Source organism: Scyliorhinus canicula, chromosome 15, assembly GCF_902713615.1.
Source record: "Scyliorhinus canicula chromosome 15, sScyCan1.1, whole genome shotgun sequence".
Lineage (NCBI taxonomy): Eukaryota > Metazoa > Chordata > Chondrichthyes > Carcharhiniformes > Scyliorhinidae > Scyliorhinus > Scyliorhinus canicula.
This window is the reverse complement of record NC_052160.1, coordinates 96,617,535-96,638,082: the sequence shown is the minus strand read 5'-3', so window position 1 is coordinate 96,638,082 and position 20,548 is coordinate 96,617,535. Positions and strand designations below refer to the sequence as shown.

At 45.1% G+C, this 20,548-nt stretch overlaps 1 protein-coding gene across 8 annotated transcripts in view; it reads right to left on the bottom strand.

Moving 5' to 3' along the window:
• Positions 1–20,548, bottom strand: part of pacsin1b (protein kinase C and casein kinase substrate in neurons 1b) — a 372,157-nt gene that overhangs the window by 40,263 nt on the left and 311,346 nt on the right. For all 8 annotated transcript variants that reach the window (XM_038820244.1, XM_038820242.1, XM_038820248.1 and 5 more), the window contains 2 exons: positions 9,722–9,957; positions 2,330–2,485 (listed from right to left, as the gene is read on the bottom strand). In XM_038820244.1, coding sequence (XP_038676172.1) covers positions 2,330–2,485; positions 9,722–9,957 — 392 coding nt within the window. The remainder of the gene's footprint in view (positions 1–2,329; positions 2,486–9,721; positions 9,958–20,548) is intronic.

Here is a 20,548-nt window from a genome sequence, read left to right as displayed (position 1 = left end):
TGTACCTCATTAATCGGCTTCACGAAGTGTTTCTTCAGTATCTCGACCGCAGCTTCGTAATTTGCAGCGTTCTCAATCGCGGAGGAGAGTCGGTGGCCCACCCAGGCATGTAGTAAACGCAGCTTGCGAGCGCCGTCGGCATCAGTCGCTGAGGAGTCAATATAGTCCTCAAAACACCGCAGCCAATATTAAAACATTTCCGGGGCTTCCGGCGACCGAGCGTCCAGGTTGAGTTTCTCCGGCTTTAGAACGCTGTCCATCTTGATGTGTCAGATGATTAAATTGAGATACCCTCAATTACGACACAGGAGAGAAGATAGGTAATTCAAAGGCTTTAATCATCTGAGAACTGAACAGCAGCCGAGAAGTGTGCTCATCACATGCTGCCGAGTGAGCCTCATCTTATATACCGTTTCCTGGGGGCGGAGTCCCCCAGGGTTCCAAGCCCGGTCTTAAAGGGGCCAATGCATTAAAGGTAAGGTACCGTTACAGCAGCTACTGATACCATTCATCACACCTGGTGTTGCAAGACTTCTTACTGTGCTCATCCCAGTCCAACGCCGGCATCTCCACATTAAGAAAATTGGGCAAGGGGGCACTTAAATTGAGGGCAGTTGTTCTGATCGGTCATGTTCTTTTGAGCTGGTAACTGTGTAAGGGTCTTTCCAGTTTATTTCCTTATTTCCTCTTTCTTTTATTTTTGCCGTTACATTTTTGATCCATGGATCATAATTGGACATGTCACTTTAAGTCAAGAAGCCTGCACCCTTAATTCAAGCAGGAAGGATCCGGAAGGTTGTGCTGGTTTAAACTGGATATTGCAGACTGGCTGGCATTAGCGACAGAGGGATGGGTTGGGACTCTGTTTGTTTGATTGATTGGCTGGTGATCAATGAGTGAGCAGCCCAGCGGGCTGTGCTCTGCCCGGTAACATGTGGGGAGTGAATATTATTCCACTCAAAAGTCTTTTCAAGAGTCCTGAGGTTCCAGTTTGGTTTCAGTTTTGGTTCTGACAACAGAGTGAAGAGATTCCAGCTAACTCTCTCCAGCAGGCTACTGTGAGGATGACTCACTCTGCAGAAAGCCTCTGGCTGCTCTCTCCAAATTGGAGGTCACCATGCTCAACACTGCCGCCTCCTTTAAAGTGGGACATGTGTGAAGGGCAGATTGCTATTCCAGCAGATGAGTATGTACTGAAGTTATATTAGTGAGTAAACTCTCCATTAATAAGTCAGCAGACATGTGGCTTCAGCTAATCGGATATATTCCCAGCACTGCCAAGTCTTTATTCCTTCTCTCTCTCATCTCTCAAGATTACAATATATAGAAAAGAAAGAGCGAGTGCTAATACAATGATAACATTCATATCGGGCCACATCAATATTCCTGTGTAAAGGAAATTTAGAACTGGTATAGGTATGTATGAAAGATTTGCACTTATCATGAGTTGTTTACAAGGGCTCAGTGTTCACTAAGATTATTGTAATCCTTCACTTGCTGAGGAAATAATACCCACAACCGGTTATCCAGTGTTAGTTCCATCTGAACCGGTTTAACTTAGTTGGCTGGACATTTGGTTTGTGATGCAGTGAGGCCAACAACGCAAGTTCAATTCCCGCACCGGCTAAGGTTATTCATGAAGGCCCTGTCTTCTCAACCTCGCCCCTCACCTGAGGTGTGGTGATCGTCAGGTTAAATTATCACCAGTCAGCTCTCCCCCTCAAAAGGTGAAAGCAGCCAATGGTCATCTGGGACTATGGCGACTTTACTTACCATCCCTAAATCATATGGCCTACAATAGTTAAAATACAATATAAAAACATGCATGCAATATTAGCTAGATCGGAATAGAAGCTTCTCTTGGATTGTAATCCAATATTTAGACTGAATTTCATTGCATGGAGATGTATTTTAGCTATTTTCCATTTACTTATGCATGTAATACATAAACTGGGACAAATTGGAAGAGACCTTCGAACAACAACTTTCTTGTATACAACCCAAGGTGATTTACAGCGCACTATGGAACAAACATTGTCACTAAACCGCAAAAGGAGACATTAGGCCAGATAAGCTTGGTCAGAGGTCGGCATTAGGACTGCCTTAAAAGGAGGAAAGCAAGATAAGAGATGAAAGGAAATAGGAGGGAATTCCAGACTTAAGCACCGAGAAAGGCACAACCACCAAACGTGGCATGATTAAAATCGTGAATGCTCAAAAGCCAGAATTGCTTGAGCACCGATTGAGGAAATATTGGGAGATTATTTGTACAAAGATGCATTTGTTATATTTCAATATTAGAATTATCTTCTACACTCATCAATCTCACCTTCTGTACTTCTTGTTTACATTTCTCCACCTTGTCTAATAGTTTCTTCTGTTGCTCGGGAGTGACGGACTGCTCTGCCTTACTGTTTGCCTCCCTTGTAGCTGCCATCTTTTCCTCTTTGCAGGCTAGGTGATATGCTTTCTTGGCTGCCTCCACCTATGGAAAACAAGAAATTATATGTATTAAAAAGGATCAGAAACAAACTTTTGACAGGCTTGTACCTATGGGGTACCTCAGATTAAACAGAGAAGCAACAGGATTGTAGAGAAACACTCAAAAGCCCAACAATGAAAGGGGATTTGGGAGACCCATTTGTATCCAGGAAATGGGCCCGCTCCTTCATCGGTGAGCCGAATCCGACAGAGGCCTCCACCTGGGGAAGTGCCATCTGGCCTAGTGACGCAGTTGGCTACTGGATGTTTTCAAGGGGCAGCAGCCATCACAGCAGGATGTGGTATAAAGGAGTGCACCACCTGCTCATTGGGAGACAGAAGCACATTCTACAGGTAAATCCCTCGGCTTAGCACCAAGATGAGACCAAGTCAGCCTACTTTAATCCTGCATTCCCTCATAAAGAACAATGTATTCTGCTTTTTGACTGGTGTCCTTTCCTCTTTTGTGTTATAGCAGGCAGGAGTAAATCAGGCAATGGTTTCTTATTATAGAATCTCAGCACCAGAGCTGCGACCTCTTTAGGCTTCCCAATCTAATAAATATTTCATAATGATCAAAAGTTGGGTCATGTGAAGCCAAATTCCCTAAGCACAGAGGTTTTGTCAATCACTTAATTTATCCTATTTGAAGTATAACCATAATGCCCAAAAGGAACAGGCTATGTATATTATGAAATAATGATAATTGATAAGGGTGTATAAACTAATTTAATAGCTGGTATGGCAGGAGAGTGCAGGCAAAAATTTATTCCTTACTCAACATGTTGAGAAGTCATGGATTTGAGTAGTACTCCAGAGAAGATATTGGATTCCCGTGTGGGAACTGTGGAATTTCACAGCCTGAAGGAAAGTACTCGACCCATCATTGTAATTGCACAGCTCTTGAAGAACTATCCCCGTTGTCCTATTTCCCATACTGCCCATTTTTTAAAATTTCAGATATGAAACATATGATGAATTCTATTCTTGCTACTATTTTTGCCAGGGACATTCCAAGTCCCAACAACCCCTCAATTCAAAGCAATTGTCCACGTATCATCAGATTTCATTTGGTTAAGAAAATTATTGCTGCAGACAGGTTGGTACCCGCTGTTAGAATGGGTTAAATTTTTAGGTATTAAGAAAAGTTTTAAAAAACTGAAATCTGAGGTGTTCTGGTTCATTAAAATAAGGTATAGAGAAGAAAAATAAAGTTATTTACATATATAATCAGAAAAACTTGTTATATCCTTTTCATAAATAGCAGAGTATATGCTAAGCTGAAATCTAAATGTCTTAATAGAACATACAGTGCAGAAGGAGGCCATTCAGCCCATCGAGTCTGCACCGACCCACTTAAGCCCTCACTTCCACCCTATCCCCATAACCCAATAACCCCTTCTAGCCTTTTTGGTCACTAAGGGCAATTTATCATGGCCAATCCACCTAACCTGCACGTCTTTGGACTGTGGGAGCAAAACGGAGCACCCAGAGGGAACCCACGCAGACACGGAGAGAACGTGCAGACTCCGCCAAGACAGTGATCCAGCAGGGAATCGAACCTGGGACCCTGGCGCTGTGAAGCCACAGTGCTATCCACTTGTGCTACCGTGCTGCCCCTGTGCTACCATGCTGCCCAAAATGAAGGTACATAAGGAAAGTAACCTCAAAAATAAAATATTTCACAAAGTATACAATAATGGCAAGATTGTGGTCGGAGAGATGATGTGGGTTTTATGAGGATGTTGCTGGCAGCGATCCTAGATTTGGCCGGGTGAGGCCGGGATGGAGGTTTGACTCGGGGTTGTTGGCGGAAGGTTTCTGTGATAGGGTGCGGGCGGCGATTAAAGAGTATGTGGAGTTGAATCAGAATGGGGAGGTGTCAGTGGCCATTTTTTGGGAAGCACTGATGGCAGTGGTCCGGGGGGGAAATTATTTTGTTTAAGGCCCTTGCGGATAGGGAAAAGAGGGATAAAATAACTGTCTCGTGAGCGAGATAGCGGAGGTGGACAGGGAATATTTGAGGGTACCCACTGTGGAGGGATTGGCGAGGAGTAAAAAGTTGCAGGGGCAGTTTGATAGGCTGACAACAGGGAGGGTGGTAGGGCAACTGCGTAGGGTAAGAGAGGTGCAATATGTATATGGGGAGAAGGCGAGCAGCATGCTGGCGCATTAGCTGCGGAGGCAGGCTGCGTCCAGGGAAATACTGAAGATCTGGACTGGGGCTGGAGATGTGGTGTCAGAGCCAGGGAAGATAAATGAGGCATTTAGAGAGTATTACCAGGGACTTTACAAGGTGGACCCGGGAGGACAGGAGGGGGACATGGGGTGGTTTCTAGACAAGCTGGAATTTCCCCAGGTGGGGGAAGCAAAGAGGCAAGTATTGGAGAAGTCCCTGGGGCTGAGGGAGGTGCTGGATAGAATCTGGGATATGAAGTTGGGGATGGTCCCTGAGCCGGATGGGTACCCGGCGGAATTCGATAAGGAATTTGCGATGAACCTGGCATCACATCTGTTGGGGGCATTTAATGAAGCACTGGAGAAGGGGGAGTTGCCGGAGACAATGACGCAGGCAGTAATCACACTAATCCCAAAAAAGGGGAAGGACCCAGTGGAATGTGGGTCGTATAGGCCCATATCACTATTGAACATGGATGTGATAGTATTGGCTAAATTGTTGGCGGGGAGGATGGGGGAGTGTGTACCGGGGTGGTGGCAGAAGATCAAACAGACTTCGTGAAGGGCAGGCAGCTCGCGAGTAATATAAGACGGCTGTTGAATGTGGTGATGAATCCATCGGGGGCTCTGGTACCGGATGTGCTAGTGTCCATGGACGCGGGGAAAGCATTTGATCAGGTGGAGTGGTGGTACTTGTTCGAAGTTTTGGGAAGGTTTGGGTTTGGGCCGAGATTTGTGGCATGAGTACAGATGCTGTATGTGGCTCCAAGGGCGAGTGTGAGGACGAATGATATGAGCTCACAAAGCTCTGACTTACACAGGGGTACGAGGCAGGGGTGCCTGCTGTCGCCGCTGCTGTTTGCGCTGGCCATAGAGCCATTGGCGGTGGCTCTCGGGGGGTCGGCAGAGTGGCGGGGGATTATGAGGGGACAGAGGGAGTATCGTGTGTCGCTCTATGCCGATGACCTCTTGCTGTATGTTTCGGATCCGTTGGAGAGTACGAGAAAGATATTGGGCCTGTTGGGGAGGTTGGAGGGTTCTCAGGGTACAAGCTGAATGTGGGGAAAAGTGAGGTATTCCCGGTGAATGAGCTGTGTAGCGAGGGAATGGAAGGGGCTCTATAAGTGGAACTTAACAAAGCTGGTAGAAGGGACTAGGGAGGATCTGAAGAGGTGGGATACGCTGCACTTAACTCTGGCAGGGAGTCCAAGCCGTGAAAATGAATATTCTGCCGAGGTTCTTGTTTATCTTTCAAGCTCTCCCAATCTTTATATCAAAGGCCTTTTTTCGGAAAGTGGACATGATAATTTCTGACTTTGTATGGGCGGGGAAGGTGCCGAGGGTGGGGAGGGCCCTGCTACAGAGGCAGAGGCAGCAGTGGGGGGTTGGTAGGCATTGCCGAACTTGCTTCATTATTATTGGGCGGCGGTGGTGGGAAGGAGAAGGTGGGTTAGGATGGAGGAGAAAACTTGTAAGGGGTCTAGTTTGAGGGCTATGGTGACGGCAGCATTGCTAATGGCTCCGAATAGGTATTCAAGGAGCCCAGTGGTGCAGTCCACAGTGAAGATATGGAATCAGTTGAGGAGGCATTTTAGGATGGAAGGGATGTCAGTGCTAACGCCGCTGTGCGAGAATCATGAATTTGAGCCGGGGGGACTGGATAGTGTATACAGGAGGTGGAGGGAAGTGGGGCTGGCCAAGGTGAGGGATTTGTATTTGGAGGAAGGGTTTGCCAGTCTGGAGGAGCTAAAGGAGAGGGGAAGTGAGTTCAGGTATCTGCAGGCTAAGGACTTTGCGTGATAGGTCTGGATGGGGTTCCCTCGGTTGCCGGGACATACCCTGCTGGAGCGAATGCTGCTCCCAGATGTGGAAGAGGAGGGAAGAATTGGGGAGGCAGGGAGATGGTAAAGATCAAGGAGAAATGGGAAGCGGAGTTTGGAGCAGAGATCAATTGGGGAGCATGGAGTGAGGCAGTGCGTAAGGTAAACGGGACCTCCTCATGTGCAAGGATGAGCCTGGTACAGTTTAAGGTGGTGCACAGGGAGCATATGACTCGAGCGAGAATGAGTGGGTTCTTTCAGGGGGTAGCAAATGAGTGTGAGGGGTGTGGGCAGGGGTCAGCGAATCACGCGCACAGGTTTTGGGGTTGCGAAAAATTGGGAAGATTCTGGGGGGGTGGGGGGGGTGTTTGTTCACTGTAACCTGTTCTGATACTTGTTTGTAATAAAATACATTTAAAAAAGAAAGATTGTGGACGGAATTCTCTGATAATGGGGCAATGTCCCCACGCCCACGTGAAAACGAGCGCAAATCACTCTGGACTTCCCTGAGAAAGTCCAGAGTGATTCTCCGTTTTGCAGGAGTGCTCCTCGCAGCTCCGGCTGCCGATATGGCCCCCCCCAACCAGGACTGAGTCCGCAGCCTACACTCCGAGCTCCAGCCTCGTGGAACCATGAGAGAACCACACCGGCGGGAACTCGGTGAGTTGTTGGCGAAGAATTGCCATGGAGGCCCCCCTCCCCGCCGGAGCCACGTCAACTGCGCACGGGTGATTGGCAGCGATTTTCTGGTCCCCGGAGAATCGTGAGAGCGGTGTCGGACCCGATCACCGAGCGCGATTGCAGCGCGGAGAATCCCGGCCGTTATGTTTAGGTACGGGATGCAGTTGAAGGTAAATAAAATCACAACTGAATACCAAAAATGCATTGTAAAAAACTGATCAAGTGGCAGTCTCATGATAAAAGTGCATGAATCATTGCACACATGGGCTATAATACAAGACCAGGGATGTACACCTGAGGCTGTATAAGGCTCTGGCTAGACCCCATTTTGAGTATTATGAGCAGTTTAGGGCCCCGTATCTAAGGAAGGACGTGCTGGTCTTGGAAAGGGTCCAGAGGAAGTTCACAAGAATGATCCCTGGAATGACGAACTTGTCGTATGAGGAACGGTTAAGGACTCTGGGCCTGTACTTGTTGGAGTTTAGAAGGATACACGAGGATCTTATTGAAACTTACAAGATACAGCGAGATCTGGATAAAGTGGACGTGGAGAGGACGTTTCCACTTGTAGGAAAAACTAGAACCTGAGGATACCATCTCAGACTAAAGGGACGATCCTTTAAAACCGAGATGACGAGGAATTTCTTCAGCCAGAGGGTGGTGAATCTGTGGAATTCTTTACCGCAGAAGGCTGTGGAGGCCAAATCACTGGGCGTCTTTAAGACAGAGATAGGTAGGTTCTTGATTAATAAGGGGAACAGGGGTTATGGGGATGAGAAAATATCAGCCATGACTGAAGAAAGAACAAAGAACAAAGAAAAGTACAGCACAAGAACAGGCCCTTCTGCCCTCCAAGCCAGCGCCGACCATGCTGCCCGACTAAACTAAAATCTTCTGCAGTTCCGGGGTCCGTATCACTTTATTCCCATCCTATTCATGTAATTGTCAAGATGCCCCTTAAACGTCACTATCGTCACTGCTTCCACCACCTCCTTCGGCAGCGAGTTCCAGACACCCACTACCCTCTGTGTAAAAAAATTGCCTCGTACATCTCCTCTAAACTTTGCCCCTCGTATTTAAACCTATGCCCCCTAGTAATCGACCCCTCTACCATGGGAAAATGTCTATGACTACCCATCCTGTCTATGCCCCTCATAATTTTGTAGACCTCTATCAGGTTACCCCCCCAACCTCCGTTGTTCCAGTGAGAACAAACCAAGTTTATTCAACCTCTCCTCACAACTAATGCTCTCCATACCAGGCAACATCCTGGTAAATCTCTCCTGCACCCTCTCTAAAGCCTCCACATCCTTCTGGTAGTGTGGCGACCAGAATTGAACACTATACTCCACTATTGAATGGCGGAGCAGACTCAATGGGCCGAGTGACCTAATTCTGCTCCTTGGTCTCATGGTCTTATGTTCAAAGCACCATTCATTGATATCTAGATAGGAGCACAGTAACAAGAGTAGGCCGTTCAGCACCTTGAGCTTGTCCTGCCATTATGGCATATCTGCACCTTAACTCTATTTACCCAGTTTTGTTCCATATCTTCTAAGTAAAGCTCTGCAATTCTTGTTTTAATAGGCCTGAATTACATAATTGAATTACATAATGAATTTCAAGCTATGTTAAAGACTATTGATTCATGGTTCGAATAAAATAACAACCGGTATTAATATTTTTCATTTAAAAAGCATCTTTTTACTGACGTTTGGGAACTCAATTAATTAATACAATGTAATAGAAGATTGATAAATGAAACAGCCAAAACATTTTCTGAGAGGGTGTGTGTCAGGGCTTTGGCCTTCAGGTCCCGGGGTGGGGGTGGTGCCCCGAAAATGAAGCCGAGCACAGGACCCCACTAACTGCAAATCTGCCACTGCTTTCTACAAGGGAAGTGTGATCTCACCAGGCCATTCCTGAAGAGTAACAGATAGTATTGCTGGGACTCGCCAAGAGTCCTGTGTAAAAGGACGAGGACTGTTATCTATTCACCAGTTGAGTAAAGTGGACCTGCTCTGTGAACTGGCACTGGAAATTATTAATATTTTAAATCCAGTGCATTGCATTTTTCAAACAAATTCACATCTTTATTGCAACACTTTCTTCCAAGCTACATCAGTTCTGGACCTCAATTAGCCCATTGTGAATGGAGCTAAATTTTTTAATGTATATTGTTGGGAGACATGGAAAGAGCAAAGACTGAAAAGGCAAGGAGTAGAGTTAGGCAATGCCAATAATGTATTGCAAAACCTATAGGAAGAAAAGAGAACAGGAGTGAGTCCCAGTTTTACTAGCTGGTTAGAATTGGATCAACCCAGGCCACCAGCCACGTAGATGATTTCGGTCACAGTAACTATACCACAAAATAAAAAGAATTGGTTAAACAGTTGCTCATTTTTGAAACTTTCCAATGAATCTTCCATTTAACATATTCTTCATAGTTCTATCAACCTGCAGAAGACATCTATATTTTACAGCTTTTCTGTTAAAGACAGTAGCAAAACATTAATGAGATATCACTCAATAAACCATCTGAATCTGAAGTTGAACATTACCTCTTTCAGCTTTTTAGCCCAGGGTTTCTGTGCTTTCCGGAATCCATCCTCAGCTTCTTTGGTCTCTTTGAAGCCTCCAATCATCTGTTTGTGGAAGGAATCTTTCTGCCAGTTCTTCACCTTTTCAAAATCGTCACTGGTAAGTGCGTTTCTCACCTCCAGGTGTAGCTCACTTACTTTATCTGCCTCAGTCATCAGTGCCATCCAGGCTCTCTCCAGGGTGCCATATTGTGGACCTGCAAGTGGCACTAATATCCGTTAGCCGAGTTTATACCTCAACCACTTCAATCATCATCAAAGCTGCTGTTTGACATCTAATCATCTTCAGTGACATTCCAGCTGATGTGCAAGATAAACTAGACTCCACTAGAGCTCTAATCCTTTTTCCAGGATGTAGGAGGATGGTCATACTTTCAGCCCAATTAAACTGACCAAAACACATACAAAGCAACTGGACTGAAGCACACAATTCCACTGTGCTAAAAGCCAACGTGAGAATCCACCGGTAGTGTTAAACCAATGCCACCATTCACCTCTTAACCTAGACTCTCCCCAAAACATTTCAACACATAACAAAATGAGGGTTTACTTAGCTCATTGTAAAGCAACGCAGCAGTTTCCACAAAATGTTGACTAAATGCAATTTGGAATGCCAATTGAAAATAAGAATATGTGAAATGTGTAATAGGGTTTATACTCGGGTGAGTTATTGCATTTTTAAAAAGTACGCCGATAAAGCGTCAAGAATAATTCTGATGCTTCCAACATCAGGTTTGAAACCTTACTCCGCCATGTGATGCCATAAATCTGTTCAGCAGCCCAAAACTCTCAGTATAGCTCTATCGGGTCCTTATTTACTGGTTAGACACCTCTGGACACAAAGAAATACAAACATACATATTACCAACAGAAACCAAAGTGTCAGCTGAGGCACTGTATGGTGATGCCAGAAGTATCCTAAATATCTGTGCAATTTCCCTCGCTTCCACCCACCAGGTTGCAAGGCTGATAATAAACTGAGTATTAAATACAGAGGAAATTTACTCATATAACCACACAGGAACATCAACATGGTGGTGGTGGGGGGGGGGGGGGGGGGGGGGGGGGGGGAAGAAGGGGGGTTGAGGTGCTTTCTGCTTCTTCATGATGGGGAGAACTTATAGCAGTCCATGTGGCTCTCACCCATTTTCTAGAAGACAGTTTTAAAAGATGATTCAAATTGCCTGACTCACGCATAGTGCTGAGAAAAATATGTTTAAAAATAAGTTTAAAAGTTTAAAACCTCAGTGAACTGCATAAATCCATGAAGTTTTAACTCGAATGAGTAATCCCTGGCAATTGGTGCATAAATATAAAAATGCAAGAACTGGTATTACTCCAATGTAGATTGGGATAGCTACTAGTAGCTCCCACTGCTCAACAATGATATCTCTTTCAGACTCCTGGTTCTGTCTTGCAGCACTCAATATGATACAACTGGTGATTACGGTATGATCATATTTCTGCCTTTTCTTTACCTGGATGAAGCTATAGCATTTTGAAAAATAAAAGGAACTTACCATGAAAAGTCTAATTTTCTGCTTTTGCTAAAAAGCATAAAGGGACCTTGCAATCCCAAAACACCAGTAAAAGAAAAGCACAAACTGCAGGAAAAGGGATATTTAACTTGTTTAGCCACTATAAAATGCATCTATAAGTTATTCAAGGTTTAATAAATATTGCCATTTTGCCCAAAAACAAGTTCTATCGGACAGTATGTCCGCCAATAGACAAGTCAGGTGTGGGCTGGACTCTTAGGGACACATTAATTGATCTCAAATAAATCCAAGGTGAAAACCTTGATAACAAGCCAAGCCCGAATCCAGAGATTTGCGCACAAGTGACAGATGTGGTTGCTGTACAAATGTTATTCTTCTGCCATAATCACTCCAGAGACTTGAATACATAATCTACACAAGACTTTAAGGCAGTACTATTGGAGATACCGGGCTGGATTCTCCAGACTTCCAGCCAACTGTTTCTTGGTGGCATGCCGTTCGCTGGTGTCAGGATTCTCGGTTACTGCCGCTGTCAATGGAATTTTGCACTGAAGACACCCCAGGCCGGCGGGAAATCAGCAGGCGGGAGTGGGCTGCCAGCAGAAACAGAGGATCTCAATTGCCAGAGAATTCCGGCCACCCTCCTTTCAGATGAGATAGTAAACCGAGACAAAAGAGTATGTATAAAATCTCATAATGCCAATACCAATGAAACAGATTATTTATTTAATTAAGATTTCTGGGATCTTGACACATTCAGATTGTCATGTTGCGCTACATTACAAAATGACTACACTTCCAAAGTAATTTCATTAGCTGCGAAGTATACTGACAGACCCTGAAGTCATGAAAGGTGTTATAAAAGTTGCAAGCTTTTTTGCCATTCTGTCGTTACAGAAGTTCTAAATGACAACTCATCAATAAGGTTACACCAATAAGAGCAGCCCTTTATCAATCCGCAAAATTCAAAACAACAAGTAAGAAATATATCCATCATTAGAACCAACAGGTTTGTGTTTGAGGGCTGGATCAGCAGTACCTGGGGACAGCGCATCCACAATTTGAATATCCCTTATATACGTGATGCAATTTAAGACACAATACAGAGTGAAGCACTGAACCTACCATCAGAAAACAGAAACCACCATAAATAAAGACCGGCTGATAGGTAAGAGTACCTTGAATAAAAGGTTACACGTGTGATGGGTTTCAAAACTAATGGTTTTTAACTCACTAAAATTACTGAGCACAATATAGCACAGTAAAGTCAGAACCACTCTATAAATAGGAATTTAAAATACTTTCATTAGGGCTGGATTTCCTGCAAGTACTGTTTTGTTTTTAAACTTGGGTTTGTAAATTAAACATTGATGATTTTACTAGCACTGTACTCATTATGCACAGTAAGACTTTTCATTTTTCTTTGATAAACAATTTTATTGAGACATAGAACATAGAACAGTACAGCACAGAACAGGCCCTTCGGCCCTCGATGTTGTGCCGCGCCATGATCACCCTACTCAACCCCACGTATCCACCCTATACCCGTAACCCAACAACCCCCCCCCCCCCCCTTAACCTTACTTTTTATGACACTACGGGCAATTTAGCATGGCCAATCCACCTAACCCGCACATCTTTGGACTGTGGGTTTTGGCATAACAAACAACAACAATACAAAACAGTGTGCAAAAACAATCAATATAGTGCAAGAAAACCAGCTCCCCTCCTACAAGGACCAGCCCTACTACCGACTTTTCATTTTTAACAATTATATAACCACGGATGTTACACTTTACACTATAAAAGAAACACAACCAACATTATAGATCACATCCAAAAAAACCATCTCCCGACTGTAACTAAACCCCATCCCCGCTAACAACTGATGGTAACTAACTCTTTATGAAAGGAAATGAATGGTTGTCATCTCAGGTAGAACCCCTCAACCGACCCCCTGACAGTGTATTTGAGATTTTCCAAATGCAAAAATTGCATGAGGTCACCCAATCAGACCGAGCAGAGACCTCCACCCAAGCTGAACTCGCCTCTGGGCTATTAGCGAAGCGAAGGCAAGGACATCCGCCTTCACCCCTGGTGAGTTGTAAACCTCCGATATGGCCAAAGGACCATGCTCCAATTCGATGTTAAGAATTACTGACATGATGTTAAAGGAGACCTAAAAGCTTAGCAACTAGGGACATGACCAGAACATGTGTGGTTAGCCGGCCCCCTAGAACACCGTTCACACTTGTCCTTCACTCCCTAAAGGAAACCATTAATCCTAGCCTTGGTCAGATGAGCCCTATGCACCACCTTGAACTGGATCAGGCTGAGCTGTGCAAAGGAGACATGGAGTTTACTTTACGGAGGGCCTCATTCCACACTTCTTCATCCAAAATAGGTCCCAGTTCCCCCTCCCACTTTGCCTTCACCTCACCGGGTCAATTCTACTGACCGAATCTGGCCAAAGATAACCAAAATACTCCCCTCACCAGACCCAACCAAAAACAGAATCCTCCTCAACAGGGAGGACGGTAGTAATAAGGGAAAAATCTTCTTGCAAAAAGTTACAAATCTGGAAGTATCAGAACAAGTTTTCCCCAGAGAGTTGAAACTGTACTGAAAGTTCCTCAAAGCTGGCAATCTGCCCCTCCATGAACAAGTCCCCAAACCTCCCTAGACCTTCCCCTCCCATGACCTAAATGTCGAGTCGAAACTTAATGGCACAAAAAGATGGTTCCCACAGATAGCTCCTGGAGCTAAGTTTCGGGTGACTCGGTGGTGCTGTGGTTGGTACTGCTGCTTCACGGCATCGAGGACCCAGGGACGATCCCTGCCCCAGGTCACTGTCTGCGTGAGTTTTCACATTATCCCTGTGCCTACGTGGGTCTCAACCCCACAACCAAAGATGTGCAGGGTAGGTGGATTAGCCATGCTAAGTTGCCCCTTAATTGGGAAAATCAACAAAACGTTGTCTAAATTGCTTCCATTTCCTCAGGATGGACACCAACACCGGTTCAAAGAAAATCTCACAGGGGAGAATGAAAGCGAGGCAGTTACCAAGGCACCCAAACTAGAGCCCCTACAAAATCTCACCTCCAGCTGTCCCCATATGGAACTTGGATTGCTAACCCACTCCAGCATCTTCTCAATGTTAGCCACCTAATAATAAAATAAATAATTGGGTAAAGCTAAACCTCCCAAGTCTCCAAGCCTCTTGAGAAATGTCCTCCTTATCCTCAGGGTCTTGCCCGCCCAAATAAAGGAGGACACCAACTTGTTAACCCTAACAAAGATAGACTTAGGGAGAAAAGTGGGGAGACACTGAAAAAGAAATACAAATATTGGGAGGACATTCATTTTAATCATCTGGATCCTGCCTGCCAGGGACAGGGTATGCCACTTTTGTAAGTCCGATCTATCTTCACTCATCAAACTAACATAGTTCAATTCATAAAGCAAGGCCCAATCATGGCTGGATACCCAGATAACGAAAGCTAGATATGGCAAGACGAGAAGGTAACACCCTCAGATTCCCTGGGGGATTGACCGGAAAGTATTCGCTCTTATCCAGATTCAACTCAAACCCTGAAAAGGAGCTAAAACTCCTCAGTTGCGTCATTATCTCATCCATAGTGGAGACTTGGTCTGTAATATAAAGGAGCAGGTCATCTGCATAAAAAGACCCCCTAAGTTCTCTCCCTGCCTTGTCGCCTTATCCCCTTCCAATTATCAGAAGATCTCAATGCAATGGCCAAGGGTTCAATTGCTAAGGCAAATAAAAGCGGAGATAGCAGACACCTCTGTCTTGCACCCCTGTTTAACAAAAAAATACCCCAAGGTCATGGCATTAGTGTGGACACTAGCCGTGGGGGCTTTATACAATAGTGAAACCTACAAAATTAACTTTTGCCCCAAACCTAGCCTCTCCAGGACATCGAAAAGATATCATTACTCCATCCTATCAAATATTCTTTTGGCATCCTCTGCCTTGGGCTCAGGTGAGGGGGGAAAGAACAATATTCAACATCCATCGTATATTGACTGACAATTGCCAACCCTTGACAAAGCCTGTCTAGTCTTCTGTAATCACCTCTGGGAGACAGGACTCTAGTCGCATCGCCAACATCTTGGCTAGCAGATTGGCATCTGTGTTTAAAAGCGATGTGGGTTGATATGACCCACATTCTGTGGGATCCTTGTCCTTGTTCAGGATAAAAGAAATAGACGCCTGTGCAGGTGTATGTAACAGGCAAGGAACACCGCGACAAAGTGTCATTGCACATGTCCAATATTAATGGAGTCAACTGACCTGCAAACTTTTATAGAACTCGATGGGGAACCCATCAGGGCCTGGGGTTTACCCGTTTGTATTGGTCCAGTACCTTTTTATATCTCCTCAGGACTTAACTGGTTCCCAACCCCTCCCTCCTCTCTCTCCATCAAGGGGAAGGACAACCCATCTAAAAATCTGGTCATGTCTGAACTCTCTGAACCGATATGTAAGGATTTTTGTAAAATCTCGCAAGAGTTGTGTTGACTTTGTCTGGTGCGGAAGACAAACTGCCACTCGAATCCCTAATCCGTACGATCTCCCAGGAAGCCGCCTGCTGCCTCATCTGATGGGCTAAAAGACGATTAGCCTTCTCCCCATATTCATAGAATACCCCCTTCAAGCGCCACAGCTGGCCTACCTCCTTACCTGTTGACAGGAGTTCAAATTGCATCTGCAGCTTCTTCCTGCTTGCCAGCAACTTCGGGGTAGGGTCAAGTGAGTACTGATGGCCCACCTCAAGAGTAGAAATGACCAGCCTTTGTTGCTCCACACTCACAGGCTTTTCGATATGCGCCTTATAGGAGATTATCTCCCCTCTAATAACTACCTAAAGGGCTTCTCATAACGTGGAGGCAAAACAGACTCTTTCTTCTTAAACCTGACATATTCTTCAATGGCAGAAGACGCACGCCTACAAAATCCTTTATCTGCTAATAGCGCTGCATCCAACCTCCACGGTGGGCTCCGAGAGGGGCCCGACTCCAGAACCAAGTCCACAAATTGTGGAGCATGGTCTGAGATTACAATAGTCGAGTACTCCACCTTCCTCACCCAGGGGAGAAGGGACCTACCCACCAGAAAAAAGTCAATCCTAGATGGACATAGGGAAAAAAAACAAAATTCCTTATCTCTTGGATGTACAAAACCACACGGATCCGTTCCCTCCATCGCTCTATAAAGGCTAACAACGCCTTTGCTACCCCCAACAACTTAGGCCTTCGTCGATCCACCTTCAGATCGAACACAGTTTAAATCCCCTCCAAAAATTAGTTGGTGTGAGTCCAAGTCTGGAATGGAGGCCAGCAACCTCCTAACAAACCCGCATCATCCCAATTTGGCACATAGACATTGACCAGAACCACCAATGTGCCCGACATAGACCAACGGATCATCACTATCTGCCTGATCTTGGTAGCTGAGAAAATAAGTCATTTATTGATCAAAATCGTCGACCCATCCCAGGCCCTCCCATCGAAGCCCGAATGAAATACCTGGTTCAACCACCCTTTCCACAATCTGTTCTGATCCCTTACCCGCAAATGAGTTTCCTGCAAAATCATTACATCAGTACTCAGTGAGCAAATACCCTCAACATTTTCACTGGGCGACCCTTACATTTCAGGTGACCAACTGAACTGGGGGCCTCCCACCTTCCCCTTATCCTGGAGTGAGCCATTTCCACTGAAAGAGATCGTCAAGCAACTACTCGAGTACAGACACAAATAAGGCCCAACCAAGATGACCGCCAAACCCACCAGCGAGACAAAAGAAATATCTGTTGTCACTGTCAGTAAACTAACCCACCCCTCATCCCCAAGCAATGCCCTTCCCAAATTTTCAATCCAATACCATGAAAGCGAAAAGTACACCCTCCCACCTACCCCCAACAAAACAAAAACACTAAGCTTATTATCCCAAACTATACTGGTATAATAAGCTACTTCCCCCACCTTGCTCCCTTTAGCTAGCTTACTTTACTGCCCGCAGGACAGACCCCACCCAGGGTAAAACCAGAAGAAAAAATTACTATCCGTCCGAGGACACAAAGTAAAACAAAACCCCTTCAAAAGTCTTATTCCCACCACGAGCTATATATTTCCCCTAACAACCATAGATACATAGAAGGTAGGAGCAGGAGGAGGCCTTTTGGCCCTTCGAGCCTGCTCTGCCATTCATCACGATCATGGCTGATCATCCAACTCAATAGCCTAATCCTGCTTTCTCCCCATAGCCCTTGATCCCATTCTCCCCAAGTGCGATATCCAACCGCCTCTTGAATATATTCAAAATTTTAGCATCAACTACGTCCTGTGATAATGAATTCCACAGGCTCACCATCTTTGGGTGAAGAAATATCTCCTTATCTCTGTCCAAAATGGTTTATCCAGAATCCTCAGGCTGCGACCCCTGGTTCTGGACACACCCATCATTTGTAACATCTTCCCTGCATCTCCCCTGTCTAGTCCTGTTAGAATTTTATAAGTCTCTATGAGATCCCCCCTCATTCTTCTGTGCTCCAGCGAGAACAATCCCAACCTGGTCAATTTCTCCTCGTATGACAGTCCTGCCATCCCTGGAATCAGTCTGGTAAACCTTCTCTGCACTTCCTCGAGAGCAAGAACATGCTTCCTCAGAGAAGGAGACTAAAACTGCACACAATGCTCCAAGTGTGGCCTCACCAAGGCCCTGTACAATTGCAGCAACACATCCCTGCTTCTATACTCTAAACCTCTTGCAATAAAGGCCAACATACCATTAGCCTTCTTTACCGCCTGCTGCTTACATTCAGCGAATGGTGTGCAAGGACACCCAGGTCCCACTGCACACTCCCCTCTCCCAATTTACAACCATTCAGGTAGTAATCTGTCTCCCTGTTTTTGCTTCCAAAATGAATAACCTCACACTTATCCAAATTATACTGCAGCTGCCATTGGTTTTCCCACTCGCCCAACCTGTCCAGATCTTGCTGTAGGATCCCTGCATCCTCGTCACAATTCACCCTCCCACCTAATTTGGTATCATCTGCAAACTTTGAGATGGTACATTTTGTTCCCTCATCCAAATCATTAATATATATTGTGAATAGCTGGGGTCCCAGCCCCGATCCCTGTGGTACCCCGCTGGTTACTGCCTGCCAATTTGAAAAGGTCTCATGAATCCCTACTCTTTGTTTCCTCTCTGCCAACCAGTTTTCTATCCACCTCAATACATTTTACCCAAACCCATGCGCTGTAATTTTGCCCAATAATCTCTTACGTGGGACTTTGTCAAACGCCTTCTGAAAGTCTAAATATACCACATCGACTGGCTCCCCCTTGTCGACTGTACTGGTTACCTCTGAATTCCAACAGATTTGTCAAGCATGATTTTCCCTTCATAAATCCATGCTGACTCTGACTGATCCTGTCACTGCTTTCTAAATGTTCCGCTATAAAGTCCTTGATAATGGATTCAAGCATTTTCCCAACTACCGATGTTAGCCGTATCTGATTTGTGTCCTCATTTGTGAATATAGAACCAAAGTATGTATTCAATTGCTCAGCCATTTCTTTGTCCCTTATTATGCATTTCCCTGTTTCTGTCTGTAGGGGGCCTACATTTCTCTTTACCAATCTCTTTCTCTTCACATATCTGTAGGAACCCTTAGTGTCAGTCTTTATGTTTCCTGCAAGCTTCCTTTCGTACTGTACTTTCCACTTCTTAATCAATCCCTTAATCCTTCTTTGCTGAATTCTAAGCTGCTCCCAACTCTCAGACCTATTATTTTTCTTGGCCAATCTGTATGCTTCTTCCTTGTATCGGATGCTATTTCTAATTTATTTTGTAAGCCTTGGATTGGCCCTCTTACCCCCTTTGCTTTTGTGCCAGACAGGAATGAACAGTTGCTGTAGTTCCTCCATGCGTTCCTTGAATGTTTGCCATTGCCTATTCACTGTCATCCCTTTAAGCAACTCTCCCCAATCTATCATGGCCAACTCACGCCTCATATCCTCATAGTTCCCTTTATTAAGATTCAGCACCCTAGTCTCCGAATCACTCTCCATCTTGATAAAGAAATTCTATCATGTTATGGTGGCTCATCCCCAAGGGGTCTCGTACAGCCAGATTGGCAATAATTTCCTTCTCATTACACAGTACCAAGTCTAAGATGGCCTGCTCTCTAGTTGGGGTTCCTCCACATATTGGTCAAGAAAACCATCCCGTATACACTCCAGGAATTCCTGCTCTACAGCATTGTGATTTGTCCAATCTATGTAAAGATTAAAATCACCCATGATCACCGATATTCCCTTATTACATGCATCTCTAATTTATTGTTTAATGACATTCCCAACCTCACCAGTGCAGTTTGGGGGTCTATATATGACACCAACTAATGTTTTTTGTCCCTTGGGTATTTCTCAACTCTACCCATACAGATTCCACATTGTCAGAGCTAATATCCTTTCTCACTACTGTGGTAATTACCTCTTTAACCAGCAGTGCAATGCCACCACTTTTTTTTAATGCATGTCCTTCCTAAATACTGAGAACCCTGGGACATTCAGTTCCCATGCCCGTTCACCCTGCAGCCATGTCTCCGTAATCCCAATTATATCATAGCCTTGATGTCTGCGCGATCAGTTCATCCACTTTATTGCAAATGCTCCGTGCATTAAGGCACAGAGCCTTTAAGTTTGTCTTTTTCACAATGCTCATCTTGCTCCCAATATTTTTCTCTGCTGCCCTGTTTGAATTTTGTCCTTAGTTTCTCCACCTATCACTTTTCTACCTTTTGCTTTTGTCCTTGCTCCTTCTTTCTCTGACTCCTTGCATAGGTTCCCATCCCCCTGGCAGATTAGTTTAAACCCTCCCCAACTGCTCTAGCAAATAACCCCCCTAGGACATCAGTTTCAGTCCTGCCCAGGTGTAACCCGTCCACTTTGTACAGGACCCACCTTCCCGAGCACTGGTCCTAATGCCCCAGAAATCTGAACCCTCCTCCTGACACTACCTCTGCAGCCGCGTATTCATCCTATATATCCTGTCATTTCTACTCTGACTAGCACGTGGCACCGGCAATAATCCTGAGATCACTACCTTTGAGGTCCGATTTCCTAACTTACTTCCTAGCTCCCTGTATTCTGTTTTTAGGACCTCATCCCTTATTTTAACCTATGTCGTTTGTACCGATGTGTACCACGACCACTGGCTGTTCACCCTCCCCCTCCAGAATGTCCTGTACCCACT